At 32.1% G+C, this 23041-nt stretch overlaps 3 protein-coding genes across 6 annotated transcripts; all 3 read left to right on the forward strand.

Annotated features, from left to right (window-relative positions):
- On the forward strand, positions 2004–8413 carry LOC109343002 (aldehyde dehydrogenase family 2 member C4-like). The gene is made up of 9 exons (XM_019581100.1): positions 2004–2167; positions 3118–3260; positions 5786–6169; positions 6459–6548; positions 6788–6961; positions 7051–7188; positions 7356–7493; positions 7595–7656; positions 8037–8413. Exons 1-9 carry the CDS (start codon positions 2059–2061, stop codon positions 8308–8310), a joined length of 1512 nt encoding a protein of 503 aa, XP_019436645.1. The 5' UTR covers positions 2004–2058; the 3' UTR covers positions 8311–8413.
- On the forward strand, positions 9442–17837 carry LOC109343003 (DNA mismatch repair protein MSH7). 2 transcript variants are annotated; one of them, XM_019581102.1, is made up of 17 exons: positions 9442–9835; positions 10275–10971; positions 11092–11187; positions 11277–11332; positions 11538–11604; positions 12145–12240; positions 12362–12493; positions 12597–12630; positions 12734–12781; positions 13848–14044; positions 14150–14276; positions 14365–14642; positions 15139–15333; positions 15941–16351; positions 16644–16740; positions 16894–17021; positions 17164–17837. In XM_019581102.1, exons 1-17 carry the CDS (start codon positions 9543–9545, stop codon positions 17611–17613), a joined length of 3402 nt encoding a protein of 1133 aa, XP_019436647.1. In that variant the 5' UTR covers positions 9442–9542; the 3' UTR covers positions 17614–17837. The 2 variants fall into 2 exon arrangements, with proteins under 2 accessions (XP_019436647.1, XP_019436646.1); XM_019581101.1 differs by having other exon boundaries at positions 9443–9835; positions 10272–10971.
- Positions 20738–21530, forward strand: LOC109343005 (glycine-rich protein 5-like). Of its 3 annotated transcripts, XM_019581106.1 has the most exons (3): positions 20738–20999; positions 21045–21052; positions 21149–21530. In XM_019581106.1, the coding sequence occupies exons 1-3, from the start codon at positions 20797–20799 to the stop codon at positions 21310–21312; spliced, it is 375 nt and encodes a 124-aa protein (XP_019436651.1). In that variant the 5' UTR covers positions 20738–20796; the 3' UTR covers positions 21313–21530. The 3 variants fall into 3 exon arrangements, with proteins under 3 accessions (XP_019436651.1, XP_019436649.1, XP_019436650.1); XM_019581104.1 differs by lacking the exon at positions 21045–21052 and having other exon boundaries at positions 21105–21530; XM_019581105.1 differs by lacking the exon at positions 21045–21052 and having other exon boundaries at positions 20738–20986; positions 21104–21530.

The raw sequence follows: 23041 nt of genomic DNA on the forward strand, positions 1-23041 counted from the left end.
TTTGTCTCAAACGGTACCATTTTATGTATTCTTTAATTTTTTTAGTAAGAAAAATAAAACATAAATGACAAATATATTAACTTTATATTTTCTAACTAATAAAAAATAAAAAAATATATAAAATAATATAATATTTAGGATAGAAGATATAATATTTTATTTATGGAGGTAGAGTACAAAAACACTGCAAAAGTTTCAGCCACCACATGTGAATGTGCATACGCTTGAATTGGACTAGACTTTGTGCATGAGCCTTTCAACTTTTTCATTCAACATAATTCACTTATTACCATCTAACTAGTTCATAATATATTCTTTTTGAACAAATATCTAGTTTCTTCCTCAAATTTTTACATGTATTAATTTGTTCATTCAAAATTTTGAAAACCTAATATGGTTTCCAAAAATTTCAAATATAGAATTAGTTTTTTTAATATTTTATATTACTCATGATAATAATCATTTTGTGATCTTTGAATGCCAACTTAGATTTTAATTTTTTTCAAATATCAAATTTGTACATGCTAAAATTTATAAAGAATAAAGTAAATATTCAATTCTATTGAAGGTGATGTATGAAAGTCAACTAACATGTTCAATTGCAACCCACTTCCCACAATTTGTTTATACAAATTAAAATATTTTTGGGAATGTGGTTGATTTTCAAAACTTATGTTTTAATTGAAAATGAAAGGTATGATAAAGAAGGGTGTTATTTTCACTATAACATTCTCATATGAATCAAAATTTAGATGACAATTCAATATTCCTAGGGATGCTTATTTTATACTTTCTTGGACTCTTTTTTTTCCAAATATTCTACCAAAAATGGAGATTACACAAAATCTTAAATGAGATTCCTAGGAGGCTAGGAACATTCCTTACACTAACCACTACCCTAAGCATAAGATTCTAGGTTGATAAATGGACTTAATTATGAGTATATAAAGAATATTATTGGAATGAGTTTCCACTTAGACGTTAGATCATAATATCTCAATAGATTATTCCTCTACCTATTGACTATGGGACGATACTCTTTGAACAAATAAAATGATTTTTTATACAAAATACATAAATTAATTTGGTCACAATATAAATTTTTGAATAAAGAGTGCTACATAAATGGTTTTGTTATCTTGAGTCCTTAGTGTTATAACTAGAAATAGATTCATTTCAAACATTAAACTTTAATTTTATAGTGGAAGATGATTTTTCTTATCTAGAAATACAAAAAACACACTACTTCATTCATTTTTTGATCATCAAATTTTTTATATTAGAAATATATCAAAGGTACATATAATTTTCAAGGAATTAAAAAAATAATAAAAGAGAAAAAAATAGTTAACCCATAACATAAACCAATGAGTTAGCTTACCAATCCAAATAATTAGAAACATATTTATCAGCTGATCCCTTAATTTAAAGGCATATTTTAATTTTCGATGAGTTAATAATGTATTCAACGAAAGACTCTTTAGAATTAAAAATTGTATTATTTCTACCTAATCAAATAGACCAGATTATTCTAACCATATAATACTCCAAATCCTATACTTCATTCATTCCATATATTTTAATATTTTATGTTATTCAAAATCTTTTAATATTTTAAAAATCAAACACACATTTATACTTTATTTTTCACATGTTATTTCAAATCTTATTCATTACTCTTTTCAACTCTAATTTCTTCATTTACTTTTAATTTAATCAAAAAATTTACATCATTTTAGTGATTTTAAATTTTGTGGATAACAAACATCAAAAGCTATGCATCTGAGCCATACATAATAATTATATTTAATTTCTTATTCAGAAAGACCCTGCAAAGGTTCTATCATAATTAATTTCTTTTGTTGTTGGTGCTGATAGTGATTTGAAAGAGTCAAAGGACTAATATGCCAAAAAAGTATTTATATCTCTCTTGGCCTCTTGTCTCCTCTCATTGTTCATATCCTTGGACTCTATATAAAACAGAATAACACCTTCTCCATTTCTTAACATTAATCAACTTCCATTGTGACTATCTCTTCTATATTCTTCATCACAAAAATGGCTGATCTCACCAATGGTCACCACCACCATGCTTCTTCCATCAAGATACCTTCAATCAAATTCACCAAACTCTTCATCAATGGACAATTTGTTGATTCCATTTCAGGTAATAATAATTCTTTACAAATTAAACATCTTTTTCTATACATACTTTTTTTATTTTTATCTTTCCACCTTTTTTCTTTTTATTGCTTTTACAACATCAAGAGTTTATAATCTTGATATTACGACTTAAGAATAGGATTTTTTGTGTGTCATCACTATCTTCCATCTAAAGTTGTATGAGCAATTTACCAAAAACAATGAACAAGGTTTTAGAAGTATCACACGTTCACACGTCAATCCAAAGATAATGACGATTGAATAAAGTTGCGGTTAGAGTAGGAGGTGAATACAGCCATACAGGGTTGACTCAAGTAGTTATTATTATCACGAAACATACTCTAATATTCATGCAATAAAAATGGGAATGAAGTATTAGTGGTATAAGGAGATAAGTTATCCCCTTCTGTTACAGTGAAATTATGACATATCATGTTTCATCATTTTCTATAAAAATATTTTTAAAATAAACAAAATAGCACACATGTCACATTTTTAATGGGTCAGAGGAGATAAGTTATCTCCTAATACGAAGAGATACATTATTCTCATAAAAAAATCATATTGTTAAATTCAATTATTTTCATTTTTAACTTCGAAAAGGTAAAAGCTATTGTTATTTGTGTATATTTTATGCACACTACTTTATATGTATTATACAAGATTATTTTTACAGTGTCATTACATTATTCCCTTCAACTTTAAATATAAATATAAGTATATGTATCGACTAAGTATATGTATAGACACTCATTATTATATATTTTTTTATCATTACATTTCATGCTATTATTTAATGTATGTTTTTAAATATGTGCAGACAATAATTATTAGAAGTGCAAACAAGTTCATAATGCATAGAGATAGATGAAAATGAATATTATTTTTTTAAATAATTTGTTAAAAGGTTTATGGACTTACACTTTTTTTCCTTTAAAATTTTGATAAAAACAGGGAAGGAGTTTGAGACAATTGATCCAAGAACAGAGGAAGTAATTGCAAAAATCTCAGAGGGAAGAAAGGAAGACATTGATGTTGCTGTGAAAGCATCACGTATTGCTTTTGATAATGGTCCATGGCCTCGTATGCCAGGCAGTGTATGTTCTTTTTCTCCAAGTAACTAGTAAATATGATATTATTACGATTTTTCCGAGAATCTATCTGCGAGTTTAATTTGGATGAAAATAAAGGGATATGTAAAAACTCAAAATCATGAAGAAAAAAATAAATTGAAAACTTAGAATGTAGTTAAAATTTAAAATGCAATTTCTAATTTTATTTATTAGCTTTGGATTTGTTATGGACAAAAATAAACTCATAAAAAACTCACTTTTCATAATACTTTTCTTAAAAGTTCAAATCAAAATTGAAGGCATAGTTTTTTTCTCTCGTACATACTTCAAATATTTCTAACCTTTGGACTAAATGCCTACATTAATTATGACAGAGATCCGTATCTTTTAATAATAATATAGAATCATATAATATTTTGTTATATTTCAACAAATGAGAGGAAAGAAAATATGTATTTTTTATTATCACAATAAACTTTAATTTTTAAATAACATGACACTATATTATTGTGCCAGAAAGTTAGTGAAATCAAGTTGAGACATTTCATCTTTATCCATTAAGAGATCTCTAATCTAATTTTATTTATTATTGTCGTTACATTTTGACTATATTCTCCCCACTTGTTGTTACATTGATATTTGAGAAAATGAACCAAATATAATAGTATATCATCATTCATCAACATGCATAATTTGACTGAAGTAAATAAATAAACTACAAGTGGGTTGGCCAAATCATACAAGTGTTTTGATTTGATTAGAAATTAATTTAATCAAATTTAATATGAATGACCATTCACCAGTCATCACAATTTAATATATTAGTTAAATTACATATAATATTTAGTGTGTCTTTTTCTGAATATAGACAGATCATCCATAATAACAACAAGAATGTATATAATATATAGACATGTGTGTGATTTTTTAAGCTGAAGTGTAGTACTGTTGATGAGATAATTGAGAAAGTAGTAGGTGGTGTGAAAATTAAGATTAAGAATATTCCAAAGAGAATTAAGAATACTGATAGGACTTTTCTTGAGCAGTTAGACAATTTGTAATTGTATTTGTTTGAACTTTGAAAGCAGTTTAGTATAAATAAAGGGAATGGAGTATCTCCTCATATAAGGAGATAAGTTATCTCATCCTGCCAGTGAAATCATGACATGTGTTATGTTTCATCATTTTCTATAAAAATATTTTTAAAAATAAACAAAATAGCACACATGTCACATTTTTACTAGCTAGAGGAGATAAGTTATCTCCTAATATAAGGAGATACATTATTCTCATAAATAAAAGAGGTGAGAAAAGAGAAAGACGCAAGCTAGTAAAGAAAAGGAAATAAATTAGAAATAGATGATAAAAGGAAGAAGATTTTTATTGATTTAGTATAAATAAATAAAAAGGAAGATATAAGAAATAGATAACAGATAAAAATGTTTAATTTGAAAATATGAAAATACTCTTATAACAAAAAATAATGGAACACTATTTTTATATTTGTCATTTTATACCACCAACATTTTCACTAGTTTTTTCTTTATTTTTTGTGAGAGATAATTTTCTGTAGCTTCCACATATTTTTTTAGTCTCTCCAACATTTCTCTCTTCTGAACAAAATCTGAGAAAAATATGTTTTATCTATAATTTCTCTTCTAGTAACTTTGGCTTAAAATAGGTGACCGAAATGCACTAAACAAATCAAGTAAACACACCGACAACATTTTTATATATTATATATTTACGTGTTGAAAGTAAGAAATAGTCCTAGGTTGAATATAATTTTTGTTGTTGACAGTTCCTGAATATGAATCCTGATTTTTATCAATCTTACCCACTGTTCAACCCTATAGAAAAGACCGAAACGGAATAACATCGTTTACATTATTATCTCTGCGTTAACATCATATGATATTATCTCAGATTGTTCACAATCTTTTAAAGGATATTTAAACCAAATAATGGAGTTGAGTTGATTTAGTGGTCAGTACATAGATATAAGGTCAAAATTCAATGTTTGACCGCATGAAAATGATGTTTGTTGGAAAAGCTCACAATACCAAAAGAAATTAATCTATCATTCAATTGGGGGAATTCTCTGAAAAGGACAGAAGAAAGTCAAAAAAAATTCCCCCATCAGAGCAAATTGGACAAGGATAGCTTCAATAGTGACACATATGATGTTAAGGATTGAAAAGCATGAATCTATATCTCTTTGATTGTTAAGTAAATAATTGTTTTTGTATAACCACATCGTATAAATAAGAAACTAATATATTTTAGGGGAAGTGTGATTATTTTTCCTGACAAATGCTGCTCTAATGAATGAAATCAAGCCTTTAGTCTAGTTGGTTAAGTAACTTAAGATTTAAGGTACATGAGAAAATAAATAGTCCTTCTATCCATGTACTGATGTAAGTGTTTGTATATTAAGTCACATGACCCCTATATATCATGTGGCTTGAATGTTTGTAAGTTTTCCCTTATGTTGCAAATTTTCATCTTCTTTTGCCAACTTATTAAACTTGACATGATTTGTTAATCAGGAAAGAGCAAAAATTATGATGAAATGGGCAGACATAATTGAAGAAAACATAGAAGAGTTAGCAGCATTGGATACAATTGATGCTGGAAAATTGTACAATTGGTGTAAAGCTGTTGACATTCCTGGAGTAGCCAATACTATACGCTATTATGCTGGTGCTGCTGATAAAATTCATGGAGAGGTGTTAAAACCATCTAGGGAGTTGCATGCATATACTTTGATGGAACCAATTGGTGTTGTTGGTCACATTATTCCATGGAATTTCCCTAGTACTATGTTTGCTGCAAAGGTTGCTCCTGCTTTGGCCGCAGGTTGCACCATGATCCTTAAGCCTGCTGAACAAACACCTCTTTCAGCTTTGTTCTATGCTCATCTAGCTAAGCAGGTATGTTTTGGGATGACATCTTCTGTCCCAAAAGAGTATACTATTTCATGTGTCATCGCTTGTGATTGGTCAGAAAAATATTTAATTTTTAAAATTTTCAACTTAAATATATATTTTCACCCCATCATAATCAGTAGTACATTGAGTAACATGCTATATGGGACAACAAATGTGCTCTCGTATGTTTTGAACAAATTGTTCATTTTACTATCAAACATGTTTAACTTTTACAAGTTAATTACTAATTGAGACTATGGTGATTGATTGTTTTTCTTTGATTTTCTCAAAGGCTGGAATTCCAGATGGAGTGCTCAATGTAGTGCCTGGATTTGGTCATAATGCAGGTGCTGCAATAAGCTCACACATGGACATCGATAAGGTGACTACTATGAAATAAATTCATAGAACCTCAAAATTATGCACATTAGTCCAAGCACATCATTGATTAAGAGATCACTATCAGAGTTAATTATTCATCAACTACATTAATCATAATGAATTATGTGATTCTCCTAGTACATTCAATTTTAGTGCTGCAAGCTTATGTTAGATTGATTTGTTGGTACCATGATTTCAAGTAATAATACTTCTAAAATGGACTTGATTGTGCATTTGCAGGTTAGCTTTACTGGTTCGACAGATGTAGGCCGCGAAGTAATGACGGCCGCTGCTAAGAGTAATTTAAAACCAGTTTCACTTGAATTAGGAGGCAAGTCTCCCCTTGTAATTTTTGATGATGCTGATGTAGATAAAGCTGTTGAGCTTGCTCTCTTAGGCATCCTATTTAACAAGGTGAAATTTATTTCATCAAATCCTTTTCTTTTTTATGAAGAAACTCAATTAGATAACTTGTAACAATTCTTTTGTTTGTCTATTTTCAGGGAGAAATTTGTGTAGCTAGTTCTCGTGTGTTTGTTCAGGAAGGTATCTATGATGAATTTGAGAAGAAATTGGTGGAAAAAGCAAAAACTTGGTTGGTTGGGGACCCTTTTGATCCTAAATCTCAACAAGGACCTCAGGTATGGATATAGCTACACAAATATTTCTACACTAATACTAAAGCATATCATGTTTTTTCTTCTTCTAATCACCAACTATTATATTCAAAGCATTGTGCTTAGTGACATGAAGAAACATGAATGAGTAGTTATTATCTCATTGTTGGATAACTGTTCCTTAATTTTAGGTTGACAAGAAGCAATTTGAAAAAATTCTTTCCTATATTGAGCATGGGAAGAGAGAAGGAGCCACCCTTTTGACAGGAGGTAAAAGAGTGGGAAATAAAGGATACTACATTGAACCTACAATTTTCTCCAATGTTAAGGTAAGTTTTAATTCTACAAAATTGTTTAATTATACATCCAATTCTGATAATTAATCATCTTATTATTGTCTTTTCCTTTTTATTCTTAACAACCTGTTTAGGAGGACATGCTCATAGTTCAAGATGAAATATTTGGCCCAGTGATGTCATTGAAGAAGTTTAAGTAAGTTATTTATTTAAGGGAAAATTACATTAACCTCTCTTATGGTTTGGTTTAATTATACTAACTCATTCTCTCATTTCAAAAATTATACCAATTTCTCTTGAAATTTGTTATATTATACTCACCTTCCTTAAAGGGTTATATCGGAATTAACATAACCGTCTTAAAGGGTTATATTGAAATTACATTGACATCCTAATAAGGAGGTGAGTGTATTTAACATTTTTAAACAAGAGGAATACTAGGTATGATTAAGTAATTTTTTTAAGGGAATTCAATGTATATTTCCTTAGTACAATTTTGTTGTAATCATAGGACCAATGAAATGTTTATGCATATATTAATGAACACTAAATATAAGCATGATAAATGAACAACAGGACTATTGAGGAAGGAATCAAGAGTGCTAACAATACCAAATATGGCCTAGCAGCAGGAATTGTGACAAAGAATTTGGATATAGCAAACACTGTTTCAAGGTCAATTAGAGCAGGGATTGTGTGGATAAACTGTTACTTTGCCTTTGGGAATGACATTCCTTATGGAGGGTATAAGATGAGTGGATTTGGAAGAGATTTTGGTTTGGAAGCCCTCCACAAGTACTTACAAGTGAAATCTGTTGTAACCCCAATTTACAATTCTCCTTGGCTTTGAATTAATGTATCTTGTGTAGGTAGATTGTGTGTGTAAAATATACTGAATAATGCATGAGTTTTTACTTGTGTAACTCATCAAAACAATAAAAGAGGGGACATTATATGTTGCACACAGTATATGGTACATTTTTCTTTCTTAATATATAATTGTAACATTCTGTTTCATTTTTTCAAATTCTTAACTTTGCATGTTTTCAAATTGATATAATTTCCTCAATACACAGTAGGTAAGTTTAAACCATGTTTAAGTGATGAAATAAAGTTAGAGGTTTTTAGATTTGAGTGAGGGGACAAGTAAGAACATAGTAAGGAAGAAAGTGAATGAGATAATAAACTGGGTAAGTAAAATATTATAGTATAATGGAAATTTAAAATAATATTATGGGTTGTAGATCTTCAAAATGTGACCAAATGATGAAATCATATTTTCTAACAAGGGAAACATAAAAGCTAAAGTACTACAAGTGGATTGTGCTTTATTTTATTTTACACAATTTTGTAGATTGAACATTACTATATAATAATATTTAAGGAATCTAAAATATAAAGTCTATGCCAAAGATGACAAAATCCAAAAAATATAATACACAATACATGAGTTTTATAATTTCACGAAATTTCAATGTAAACTTATTAATAAGAGGTTTTTGAATTTTAAATAAAATAATAAATAACTTACTAATGAAATAATCATTGATCCACACAAAAATTGTCATTATGGATACTAGTGTGTGCCTGCCGACGAATATTGTATGATATTACATAGTCAATTTTTATATATTTCATTTTTTGAATTAAAATGTATTTGTTGTGTTCGGCTACTTTATATTATATTTTTTGTGTTTATGATAATGTTTAATTTAAGGTGAGATATGTGATTAATTAATATATTTGTGATAGTTTGCTTAATATTATATAGTTTTTTGTAAAAATTAAATAATACTAAAGACAATATAGGAAATGAAAATTATTTAAGTTTTGACTTTATATATAGTATAGATAAATGCTAAGACAACTATGAAAATCTCTTTCAAGACACTTCAAATTCAAAATCATAATATTGCAAAATAGTCCCTAAAATTTCAAATTTCTACCCCACAGCCCATATAATGATTTGAGCGCTGAAATATCATTTCGCGCCAAACTTTTCACTTTCTTAATAGCAAATTTCTACCTTTTTCGTTCATACTTCACCAAACCCTTTTATCTCTCTATCTCTCTCCGTTGAAGATGAATCGCCAGAAATCAATACTATCATTCTTCCAGAAAGCCGCACCGGGAACCGACACTTCCGGTGACCGACGAGGTTCCGATTCGTTGGTTCAGCAAGCTAACCGTAATAATGTGACGGCCGCTTCCATGAAACCACCCTCCGACGATGTCAGAGGAACCGATACGCCACCGGAGAAGGTGCCGCGTCAGATCTTACCGGCGAGTTTCGCACCGAAGGAGAACAACAACCTTTTCGAGAGCATCATGCATAAATTCGTGAAGGTTGACGATAGCGAAAAAGTGAATCATAGGTACGCATCATTATTCCAGGGTTTTATTTCATTTAAATGCGTCAAAGTTGAATGTTAATTTATTGCTTAATTTGTTTCAACGATTTCTTAGAAAATAATGTTATGTGAAGCTTCCTATTGAGAATGAACCAGCGGTTTTTGAAAATTATCACATAAGGTTAATGTTTAGCAAGTTACAGTGTACTGAAAAATGTACGCGGTTGAAATTGAAATTTGTAACACTTCATTAAATTGATATAACACTGTGGGTTGATAATTGAATCAAAGCATGGTAATATATTTTGAAAAACTACCATTGAATTTTATTACTTAGTTACACTGCACTGAACAAAACATGCACTTGAAATTGAAATTTGAAAGGTGAAATAGTTCCTAAATTGCAATGAGAATTGCTGTTTATTGGTTGCTTAAACAATGTATGAGATTTGTTTTGCAGAAGTGCTGTTAAGGGTTTGCCTAAACCTTATTCATCATTGGGAATATGTAATGATGCCAAGCGTAAAGTATTGCAAAAGGAAGAGGCAGGTTTTCAATTTCAACCTATGATGAAAGATGATAGTATAAGTTTCAAGGAAAAGACTAACCACAGAGGATTGCAAAAGGAAGAAGTGGCTTTTCCATTTCAACCTATGGTGAAAGATAATGGTGTATATTTCACAGAAAATATTAGCCGTAAAGGATTGCAAAATTTTCAATTTCAACCTATGGTGAACGATAATGCTGTAAAATTCAAGGAAAAGACTAATCAGAAAAATGTGGTCCCTGTTGAAACTGATGATGACATTACTGGTCCAGAAACCCCAGGAATGCAGTCTCTTGCTGCAAAGCGAGGTCGAGAGGATGGATCTAACTCATCTAAGTCTCGGTCCCTGCTGGATTCTAGCAAGCGAGTGAGATTCCTTGAGGATTTTATGGAAACAAATATGACTAAGAAGGAAGCAGAAGTGGCTAGCAGGTTTGAGTGGCTTGATCCTTCGCGAATCAGGGATGCTAATGGAAGAAGGCCCAATGACCCTTTGTATGACAGAACGACACTTTATATACCTCCAGAAGTTTTGAAAAAGATGACAGCATCTCAAAAACAGTATTGGAGTGTGAAATGTAAATATATGGACGTTATGCTATTTTTTAAAGTGGTTAGTTAACTATTTACTTTGAATATCAACACCCTAATTCCTTTATGTCCTAAGATTTTTTTATTCATTGATGTGTAGCCTTTGATTAATATAGTCTGCCATAATTAATGGGCAACACAGGGAAAATTTTATGAGCTTTATGAAATGGATGCTGAAATTGGCCATAAGGAGCTTGATTGGAAAATGACATTGAGTGGTGTGGGAAAATGTCGGCAGGTGATTTTAACTTTATTGTCCTTTGGTTCTTGACCTCCTTTTCTATTTGTTCATCTATTAAAGCCAGTGATTTTTACTTGTTGCTTCAGGTTGGTATATCTGAAAGTGGTATTGATGATGCTGTTCAAAACCTGGTTGCCCGTGGGTAAGGCTGGAGTGGGAGTGAAATTTCATTTGATATTGATATGGCATTTATTGAAAATCTGAAGTGGAGATTTTGTGTAGGATATAAATGATCATAGTTAATTCCATATAGATTGGACTATATGCCTTAAATCTCAAGGATTGTTTTACATGTTGGATTTGTAGTTATCTTGTTGTAGACTTAGTGTGCTTTTTTCAATGTGAAGATATAAGGTTGGGCGAGTGGAGCAGTTGGAGACATCTGAAGAAGCAAAAGCTAGAGGAGCTAATTCTGTAAGTTTTCCCATGTTCAAAGTTGTATTGGCTACTTGGCTTCACTAAGTTCGTGTAGACGTTTTCACTATTTTGCAGCCTTGATGAGTTATGCCTCAATGAAATATGTTTATATATACAACAACAAGAACCAAAACTTGTTCTCACTATGTTTTATATATATATATATATGTGTGTGTGTGTGTGTGTGTGTGTATATATGTGTTATTCATGTATCTTACTGTAGCTACATTCCAGGTCTTTATTTATACATATACAATTAACATTCAGAACTTCTCATCTCTTAGCTCATCCAATATGATGACGGCAACTTTAAGGGAAATTCCCAACTTGTGTTGCAGACAGAAAACTTGGCAGGACATGCTATTGTCCTTTGAAGATGTTCCTTTCCTGATTGTTTAAATTATTGAAACTGCTTTATATCATTTATATAATACTGCATACAGTATCCTTAATGCTTTTGAATTCTTCTAAATATTCTTTGACCTCACAAATCTAGACTGCCTTTTGCATGGAATGACTGTCACCACTGGGTTGCAGGTTATTATGAGAAAGCTAGCTCAAGTAGTCACTCCATCAACCTCCGTGGATGGTGATATTGGCCCTGATACCAATCATCTTCTCACAATAAAAGAGGTTCTCATCATTGTTGAGTTATTGATTGTTTGGATGCTATTACAAATATTTTTAATGTAAACTTATTTGATGTTCATACTTTGAGTTATTAACATGATGATGAATTGAATATTTTCTACAGGTAAACATTGACTTGGACAAGGGTTCAGTTGTATATGGATTTGCTTTTGTTGATTGTGCTCGTCTTAGGTTTTGGGTCGGTTCCATTGATGATGATGCATCTTGTTCTGCTTTGGGTGCTTTATTGATGCAAGTATGCTCGAATGTCTCTTCCTTTACCTACTTGTGTTTTTTTTTTGTGAATGAGCAAATATGTCAAATTGTTAGCTAATTTGATTGTTTGAATTGGGTTTTAGGTGTCACCTAAGGAAATTATATATGAAAGTAGAGGTGAATAGTCTTATTTGCTTTCCCTTAACTTGATTATTCTTAAATTCTGAAGGATATATCAGATTATCAATTTGTTTTAAAAATAAAATATTTTCTTTTGCAGGGCTATCTAAAGAAGCTCAGAAAGCACTTAGAAAATTCTCGTTAAATGGTTAGATCTGATCTTCCCTTGTTGGTTTATGGATAAACTACAGAAAAAGCGTTGTAGAATTTTGAACGAGTGTTTGTAATATCTTTACTACGTTTTGACTTCAAGGTGTATGTGAACTCCTTGTTTTGGAAAATAACCTTTTTGCATGGCTTTGCATATTAAGTCAATATATGTTATTCCTAGTCACAGTTAGTTTTGCTATGATTCCAATTTAGCTATGTTTCAATGTTTTACACCATACGGTGTGATTTTTCAATGACCTAGATGGTTAATGCATGTACTATTATCTCTGTGATACCTGTAAATGTATATGGAACTAAATGGTTTCATTGGATTTTTGGCTATCTGCTCCCTTTTGAAATTAAGATGTTACAATTATTACCCACATAATTCTTTGCAACATGGTCAAAAACAGTAACATTTGCATATTACATGTTCTGTTACATATGCTGACAATTTATTGTTCTTTTTTACAATAACCAAACCCTTCTCCTTCAAAGGTGAAACAGACACTGTTCTATTGACTGTCCATGCCATAAAGATTTGACAAAGTTTTCTGTTGGCTATTTGCTTTGAACACAACCCTTCTCTTTTATTTGGGACTCACTGCATAAAGTTGAATGCTTTGACACTCCCTTTTTGCTACTTTACTACATTACAGAAGTATACTTCCGTAATATATATTTACACTATGGAAATACACTTCCATAAAAGAAAAGGGACTAAAATTAGTAAAACAGCAGAGTGCTAAAAGCATTCACCCCATGTAAAACATAGGCAGGGTTACAGTTTATTGTTTTTAGGTGAAAAACAGATTTTGCACATTGATATATATATATATATATATATATATACACACACACACATATTTATCCTGTGTATTCAGTACTCTGAATAATTTGAAACTAGTTCCACTAGGAATAGTTTGGTGATTGTAATTTTAGCAGTTTGTTGCAGTTAGATATTTTAGCATGAGTATATTCTGTTGACTGTGCTAAGATGGGTTTATTTATTTATTAAGGAAAGTATCCTTGGTTCTCATTATTGGCTTCTATTTCTCTTGCAGGTTCCACAGCATTGCAGTTGACTCCAGTGCAGTCAATCAGCGACTTGATGAACTCTGAAATTCATGATTTAGTTCACTCGAAGGGATACTTTAAGGGGTCCTCTCATTCACTCGATAATGTGCTGAGCAAAGTGATTCATCGTGAAATCTCTGAGTCTGCTCTAGGTGGACTGATTGGTCATCTGGATAGATTGATGGTATGCTTTAGTGCTAGCTATTTACCATTGTAGAGAGGTTAAGTCTTCAAGAATTTGTGGTGCAGGGGTGTTTATGATGATTACTTTTTTCTGCTTTCCATACAGTTAGACGATGTCCTACAGAATGGAGATATATATCCATATCAAGTTTACAAGGGTTGCCTCAAAATGGATGGCCAGACATTGATAAATTTAGAGATCTTTGGCAACAATGTGGATGGTGGCAAATCAGGCAAGTGCTTGTTCTATTAACCTTCAAATTGATTTCCATTGGAAATTCCAGTATGGAATCCTAAAATCTTTTTCTCCTTGAGTTTCAGGTACATTATACAAATATCTTGATAATTGTGTGACATCATCTGGGAAACGGCTTCTCAGGAACTGGATCTGCCGTCCGTTAAAAGATGTTGAAGGACTTAATAACAGGCTTGATGTAGTTGATGATCTAATGGCTCGACCAGAGATTGTGTCGCATATTGCTCGACATCTTCACACACTTCCAGATTTGGAACTATTGCTTGGCAGAATTAAGTCTAGCCTTCACTTATCAGACCCTCTGTTACTGCCCATGTTGGTTAAAAAAATATTGAAGCGAAGGGTGAGTTCTGATATGTTTTGTATGCTATATTTGTAAAGGATATAAAAACTATCTCTTACTCTAATGTCTGAACAATTTTACTCATTTTTTGAACTAACTTCTCATTTGAATGTCCCTAATATTTCCTTTCAGCTTTTCTTTTCAGTATGACAATCGTAGTGTGTCTAATGTCGACATTATTTTGCTGCATATTTCATGTCAACGAGAATGGAGGCCTCATTGTTTTGAAAATTTAAAGAATGACACTTGGCTATTTATACAAACATTGAGTTTAGTATTGAAGAAATTTATTGACACTACAGGGGGGGGGGATTCTGATCACATTTATTGTTGAAAACTTCGGTTGTCCAAGCTTGGTAACCTATGTAGGCATTTTGGAGTTTCTGGTTGTTATTTTAAATGATATGTAAAAAATGTGTATTGAAGGATATAATGATTAATGTTGTATTGCTTTTATGTTATTTAGTGCACATGAATAATCTTCTATTTAATACAGGTGAAAGTGTTTGGGTCACTTGTGAAAGGGCTTCGGACTGCTTTGAGTTTATTGCTTCTTCTACAGAATGAAAAGCCTCTTATATCATCATTGACCAAAGTTTTTAAACTTCCAATTTTGACTGGTAGTGATGGGCTTGATCAATTTCTTACCCAGTTTGAGGCAGCTGTAGATAGTGATTTCCCAAATTACCTGGTATTTTTCTTCCTCGTCATTTCCATTTTCCAAAAATTGGGGAGGTCAAAAAATGGGAATGCATAGAGCCCTTGTTTGCGGAGGCTCCCAGCCTCTGGTAACAATTGGGTGCTTGGACCTTTGGCCAAGCCCAGCCAGATGCTCACCATTTGAAAGTCTTGTCAGGCTAGGCTGTTAACTTATTCAGCCCATGATTTTTGTCAGGCCATTTGTATCTATCCATTTTGATTTTATATTTCTTATGAACAAATTTAATATTTTAATATAGTATACTCTCTTAATTGAAGTTTTCAAAATCTTTATGAAGATTAAACCTTTTTCATGTGAATCCTTTACTAATTTGTTATCGTTGAAAATAGTGTACAAGTTTGTAGCACTACTGCTAAATGCTGTTTATCACTGTATTAATTGGCAGTTTTGGTACTTTGGTCGATCTATCTGAAATGTTGATTTTCAATTTTCATCAATATTAATCTGTCATGTTTTATCAGTGTATGCCATTGTGCATTATCTTTGAATTTCATGTTACTAGGGTGAGGGTTAGAACAAAATGTTTCACTTGTTTATATCTCTGACCTCTGACCTCTGACCTTATATTTTCTACCAGAATCATGATGTAACAGATTCAGATGCTGAAACACTGACGATACTTTCTGAATTATTTTTGGAGAAAGCTGATCAATGGTTTGAAGTTGTTCATGCCATCAATTGCATTGATGTACTCAGATCTTTTGCTATTATTTCTAGTTTTTCATCTGTTAGAACTATGTCTAGGCCTGTCATCTTGCCATCCTTGGAAAGTGCAAGTAAAGACAGTGGACAACCTGTCCTTAAAATGAAAGGGCTATGGCATCCATTTGCCTTTGGAGAGAGTGGATGTTCGCCTGTCCCCAATGACATAATTCTTGGTGATAATGAAGTTGGGAATCATCCTCGCACATTGCTGCTAACTGGACCAAACATGGGAGGAAAGTCGACACTTTTGCGTGTCACCTGTCTAGCTGTTATAATGGCCCAGGTTCTCTCTCTCTTCTACTATCTGTTTGAATAAGCTAGACAATTGACATCACTGATGGGTTGACTCTTTTTAAAAACTATTTGATTTCACATAATACATGGTAATCAATACAAAGAAATAAAAACTGTAACATCTTTTCCCTCCTGGAACAGAAATATTTCACAACTTGGAAATAGGATGGTCATTGTAGATATGGAGGGTGATATGTACAATATCATAGAACTCCAAGGGAATTTCACTGTCAGCTTTTTTTGAGGCCCTTATTTATAATATGCTGCTGATGTCATTGCAGCTAGGCTGTTATGTTCCATGTGAAAATTGTGTTCTCTCGGTTGTGGATATCATCTTCACACGGCTTGGAGCCACAGATAGAATCATGGCAGGAGAGAGTAAGTTCTCTAACATTGATGCTTCTGTTGATAGAGTTTTCCAAGACTTGGAAAATACTGAACTGTGCTCTTAGGATGTACATGCCTACAGATGCATTTTGCCTCTCCACTTTATAGATTGCCAATTCTAACAAAATGTGCATCTGTTTTCAGGTACCTTCTTTATTGAGTGTTCAGAAACTGCATCAGTGCTTCAGAATGCTACTCAGAATTCCCTGGTTATACTTGATGAATTGGGTCGGGGAACAAGCACTTTTGATGGCTATGCCATTGCATATGCAGTGAGTCTCTGCTCTTTTTACCTTGCAATATATGATTATGTTAATATTCTTCTGTTATACTGCAAATTATGCTCCAGACAATGCTTACTCTTTAGGTCATGCATCTTTGATTATTTTTCATAATAATACTCTAATTGCGCAGGTGTTTCGTCATCTGGTTGAAAAGGTCAATTGTCGGTTGCTCTTCGCCACACATTACCATCCACTAACGAAAGAGTTTGCCTCTCATCCACATGTTACCATGCAACACATGGCTTGTGCTTTACGTGATCATGGGTTAGTCTTCCTATATCAGCTCACCCCAGGGCCATGTCCAGAGAGCTATGGTTTGCAGGTTGCCCTCATGGCCGGGATCCCAGAAGATACTGTAAACATAGCTTTAAAGGCTAGCCAACAGATGAAAAATTCAATTGGCAAAAGTTTTAAGTCAAGTGAACAGAGATCAGAATTCTCAACTCTTCATGAAGAATGGTTAAAGACCTTAGTGTCTATCTCACGAATAAAGGATTATGAATCAGTTGATGATGACACTTTTGATTCATTAGTTTGTTTGTGGTATGAAATGAAGAATTCATTTAGACCAGGCAACTAGAGATGTGGAAAGCTGGGGAAGGCACCAAGAATCTGACTTTTATAGTTTAGTGATTAAGCACACTTAGCTTCATTTTGACAAAGGCGGGTATATAAATCCAATTTTCACAAACAATACTTTCATGTAACATTGGAAACAAAGGGATTCTTCCTGCAATTGCAAGTATTTTATTTTCTAGTTTTATTATTTAACATGAACAGTGTAGTTTATACCTTTGCAATTCAGTTTATTTTTATTTTGCTTTCTTCATATCGTTTCAATGTTGGTTGGAGTATATTGTATGCAGTGCAACATTCTCCAAAAGTGTCTTTCTCATCCTTGTCCACTTCCTGTACTTTTCTCAATGTTCTCATATATCTTCCCAAATTTCTGAATCGAATCCACCAGCACCCTTATATGAAGTCTCATCCTCATCATCACCACCTCCAAACCCAGCCTTTGAATCATCATTATCCTCATCAGTCTCATTCTCACCAGGACTATCATCAAACCCATTCGACTTATTCAAATACACCCTTGTATACGTAAATACATATTCACCAGAATCAACAGCACAAGCAAGACTATACTCTTGCCTTGCAGAAGAAGTCATCAATATATCCATTTTCTTGAATAAGTCCATTTACTAGTACTCAAAACACATTTCATTTGTTCTAGTCTTTTCTAACACAAATCTCCTCTTTCCCCTTTTCTCTCAATCTCTCTACCCCTAACCGCTCTAGGCTAAAGGAAACCCATTATAAATGGGCTTGAAAAAGGAATGAAAATGTTAATGGGCCAGATAAAGGGATGAAAATGTCAATGTCAACCTGCCACTCAGCTCCAAACTCCAAAAACTTGAGCTTATGACCAGATAAAAAATTTACTTTATTTAAATGGATTAATTAAAGGTGAGTTTGTGGTTTGATTTTAGAGGGGGAAATTGGAAGAGAAAGCTTTCGAGCCATCTCCAAAATTTGTTTCACAACTCTCAAATATTTTATTTCTATTCATTCCCCTCTAAAATTCAATTCGCTAATAAACTCTATGATCCTCTAACCCTCACATTGTACTAGAGCCTCAAATGATGAGTACCCATCAAACTTATTATAGGGTTAAGTATAATGAAATGCCATCTCTTAAAGCCTTCTACTTCCCAAATTCACGATTATCCTTCTCTCTCCTCCATGGTCTTTATTCTTACACCCAAAATGGGATGAAATAAAGAAACATTTTCTTCATAAATTACTATTTGAAGTTTGGATTTTTATAGCAAATTTTGGATTTTCAAAAGTTGTAACATTCCAACGTAATTGTGGCATTTGATTAAACAAAGGATTCATATTTGTATATTTATTCATACTACATTTATATTTGCACGTACAACGCATGCTAGATGCAATGTTGAATATGACCTCACCCAACAGTGTAGCCACACAGCATAACCCTCCTCATAGACAATGGTCCCATTCTTACATTTATAGCTTCTTGAATCAATTGCAATCCATTCACCTAACACAACCTTCTTCCTATGAACATATATACCTTCATTAAGAATATCATTAAAGTGTTTAGACTAGAGATACTTAATTGACGTATACATATCCTTCTCGTTTACCAACAAAGCGTTAGTCTAGTGGCGTAAGACTCCACTAGATCCAAGGTTGAGAATTTGGTTCTTGGGAGCGAGGGAGAAACAACCACGAACACAAAAAAGATTAGTCCCTTATCCAAAAAACTAAAGAGTACCCAAAAAAAATATCCTCCTTATTTTCTTCTTTCCATTCTTTTTGTCCATTTCCCTCTAACAACCATTATTTCTTTAAAGAAAAATTAATAATTCATTACTTTATCAATAATTAAGCTATTGAGAGATTGACATATTTTCCATTTACTAATTAAAAAATGGAGAGATTTTGGACTCTTAATCGAGTTGCTAAAACTTGTGTTCTATATTGTTTTGTTTGGGTTTCAAGGATGATGATGTACTTGGTTTGGTTCTGACAGATTGTTAAGATGACTACTTCTCCATGTGTGGCAGTGATGTAAACTATATAGTGGGGAAGAGTACATGCAAAATATTCTTAGACATTTTTGCATTGTTTTAAATTGCACCCAATAAGCATAACTATAGTTGTAAGGTTGCAGTTTCAGAGTCTTTGGCTGAGTAGGATGTTTATACATTAGTTAATTTTACTATAATTTATGTTTATCTTATTAATAATTATTCGAGTGATTATTATCTTATATATAATAAATCGATTGGACTAACTCTATAGAGTTGTTATTGAGTGAATAATGAAGAAGGCCATATAATTAACCCTAAACACAAAACAACAGAATAGCAGTGTGGGCATGCAATGGCCAATCATGAATGCGAATGGAACTTCACGTTATTGGGCATGTGGTAGAGCTGGACGATTATTGTAGGAGAAGGTAACTTGTGAGGTAGCAATAAAGTTATCTCTCCTAACCCACCTACCATATATTAAATATTCCTATTTTTTACATTTTCAAATAAATATTACCAAACTTTGATAGTTTAGTGAATTTGTGTCTATGTTATAGAGAGTGCTGAATAACTATCAAAATATTATTAGAGAATAAAGATTTTAAGTTTCAACATACCCATTAACTCAAATATTCATGAAGTATTTCTAATTGATATTTATAGGTGCGTATTATAGCCTTATTCCAATATATAACATTTGTTTCTCTCAAAATATTAATCATATGAGAATTTATATAACATATTTCAATAAAGTAGTTTGATGAAGAGAGTGAATAATTCATTGAATGTAATATAGCAAGTTGTATGTTGGAGCCTCAACCATAAGATAGAAGTAAAGAATGTTAAAAATTTGAGTCTCACACATAATTAAATATTAAGAATTAGCCATAAAAAATATATCCCCATTTTACTTCTAACAATACTTGTACCACTATTTGGTTACAATAGGTTTTATATTATTCTTTTACTGCTTTACACTCTAAACTGTAAGTTTATTATATCTAGATTAAGATGATGTAAGGTGATGCGGATTTAAAAATATCTACCAAGCATTACGGTAATAAAATATTATCTCGTGTTCGCTTTTGCATGGAAGCAAGAACTATTTAAATGCATGCATATGTGGTGCAAATAAGAGAGTCCCGTGGTGTAGGAAGTGTGTTTACTATAGCCACATTTATTAAAAGGTAGTCATGGAGAGGAAGAACATTTTAGTGGTTGTCCTAGGAATTTGTTTGATGCTAGGAATGTCTGAATATGTAGATGGAAGGAAGAACCTTAATAAAGCAAAGGAAGATGTCAAAAATCCTGAGTGGTTCTTTGATAATGTCCCCGGTGTTGTCATTGGTGGTGCCGGAGGCCATGGAGGGTATGGCGCCGGTGAAGGAGGTGGTGGGTATGGAGGTGGTAGTGGCTTAGGTGGTGGGTATGGAGGTGGTAGTGGTTTAGGTGGTGGGTATGGAGGTGGTAGTGGTTTAGGTGGTGGATATGGTGGTGGTAGTGGTGGTGGTGGTGGTGGTGGTTTAGGAGGTGGAGTAGGAATAGGTGGTGGAGTTGGAGGAATAGGTAAAGGGATTGTGGGTGGGATAGGTGGTTATGGAGGTGTATACAAAGGAATTGGAGGAATTGAAGGTGGTGTAGGTGCTATTGGTGGAGTTGGAGGTTTCATTGGAGGTGGTCACAAATATGTTGATGCAAATAAGCCTTGAAACTTAGGGAGTTCAACTCAATTTCTAATATGATTATAAGTGTTTTGTTTCCTTAGTTCTTCTTATGTACTTGTTAGTTTGTTTTCTTTCAAATAATGTTATGTACCGTGTACACATAGCTCTAGATGCATGCTTCACCGTTTACTTGGTGTAAGATCCTTAAACTATTTGTATTCTATATGATTAAATGAGTAATTACTAATTAGTCATGTTTGAAATCATTATTTCTTAGAATCAATTGTTACATTTTTTTTAATCCGAAAATGTTAATATTTGTTGTGAGTGAGACTCGAACTTTCAATCTCCTTCAGTCAACATATTCCCTTTAACTATCAAACCATCTTATTTGAACTCACAATATTCTTCACTCAATTCTTTAAATTTCTTGACCTTAATGATTAGATCAGTTTATGACTCTTAATTGTTATATTCCTTGATTAATAAAGTTTTCTATTCCTAAATATACATTGTATGAGCTTGCTAGGTTAATTAAGATTATAACTTTTAAAGCATATATATTTTATGGCCAAGGGGAAAATGTTCATAAAGATGAAATTCATTTCTTTATATCGAACGATATATATTAGTCTTCTACTCTCACCAAATGACACATATAATACATAAAAAACATACATATCGAGTGCTTTCACTCAAGACAATAAGTTTAACATATAAAATAAGAATAATTTTACTTAGGTTTGGATTGACGGGCATGTTGGAATGAATGAAGATTTAAAAGTTTGTTTCACCCCTGAGAGGTTTAGATCATGTAAAGTGGTTTTACAACAAAAAAATATTAATGGAAGGAATTATTTTTTAGATGTCCAATCATATATTGAGAAATTCGATTCTTGTTAATAAGGCTAGATGATACTATGAGAAACGAAAAAAAAAATACACCGTATGATAGTAAGTGGATAATTAATGTATGTGTGAAAGTATAAAAATTAATTTTTAGAGACACTTTTTAATGAGATGATTTAATCAAGTCACTTAATACTTGCACCGATAAGTTTTTACCAGAATTTGAAAATAGTAGAAGTTTTTCATTGCTATGTTGGGTTTATTCAAGTGTGAAGTCCCACATTGGATATGTAGGGATGAATGAAAGAGTTTATAAGAAGGAAAGACCCATGAAACTAATACCTTAATGTTTTGGTTCAATACGTGGTGTGTCACTTGTGACTTTTCACTCTTCCAACATAATAAGTTAAACTTGATCAAACAAAATGGATAAATAAATTATGCAGGGTTGTATAGCAATAAGTAAATGGAGAACTGGGTGCATTCTACTGTGACTAGAGTTGATTCCAGAAAGTTTTTAAGATAGTAAGTGTTGGGTAAAATTGTAGATATCAATAATTAAAGATGGAAACACAAAGGAAAATTAGAGATATGAGATCTATGTGGTTAAGCCCTCTTCCTATGTCTGCAGTAACACTTTAACAAAAGTATTAATTATCTCAAATTATATTACAAGTTTTTTGTATCACCCTACAAAATCTAGTAAGAGTTACAAGGAATAATCACATATAGGCAACTCTCTAAGTGACTCTCAATTATTGACTTGAAAGTTAGATGTTTCACCCCAATCACAAACTCTACAACTACGGCGGAAGTCTAATCTCTTCTCAAATACGTTGGATGCATGAACTTTACACTCCTCAAAGTAAACAACACTTTCTAAAATTTATAGTCCACTTTAATATTGGGAATGGGTCTATGTTAG

Source organism: Lupinus angustifolius, chromosome LG03 (assembly GCF_001865875.1).
Source record: "Lupinus angustifolius cultivar Tanjil chromosome LG03, LupAngTanjil_v1.0, whole genome shotgun sequence".
Taxonomy (NCBI): domain Eukaryota; kingdom Viridiplantae; phylum Streptophyta; class Magnoliopsida; order Fabales; family Fabaceae; genus Lupinus; species Lupinus angustifolius.

What these genes read in the sequence shown, in the direction of transcription:
- LOC109343002 (XM_019581100.1), top strand. Translation starts at nt 2,059, where the DNA reads ATGGCTGATCTCACCAATGGTCACCACCACCATGCTTCTTCCATCAAG. An exon ending in CACACATGGACATCGATAAG is followed by an intron (nt 6,549 to 6,787) that starts GTGACTACTATG and finishes GTGCATTTGCAG; the next exon opens with GTTAGCTTTACTGGTTCGAC. An exon ending in CAATTTTCTCCAATGTTAAG is followed by an intron (nt 7,494 to 7,594) that starts GTAAGTTTTAAT and finishes CAACCTGTTTAG; the next exon opens with GAGGACATGCTCATAGTTCA.
- LOC109343003 (XM_019581101.1), top strand. Translation starts at nt 9,543, where the DNA reads ATGAATCGCCAGAAATCAATACTATCATTCTTCCAGAAAGCCGCACCG. An exon ending in CAAAACCTGGTTGCCCGTGG is followed by an intron (nt 11,333 to 11,537) that starts GTAAGGCTGGAG and finishes TTCAATGTGAAG; the next exon opens with ATATAAGGTTGGGCGAGTGG. An exon ending in TAGCTGTTATAATGGCCCAG is followed by an intron (nt 16,352 to 16,643) that starts GTTCTCTCTCTC and finishes ATGTCATTGCAG; the next exon opens with CTAGGCTGTTATGTTCCATG.
- LOC109343005 (XM_019581104.1), top strand. Translation starts at nt 20,797, where the DNA reads ATGGAGAGGAAGAACATTTTAGTGGTTGTCCTAGGAATTTGTTTGATG. An exon ending in GCCGGTGAAGGAGGTGGTGG is followed by an intron (nt 21,000 to 21,104) that starts GTATGGAGGTGG and finishes TGGTGGTGGTAG; the next exon opens with TGGTGGTGGTGGTGGTGGTG.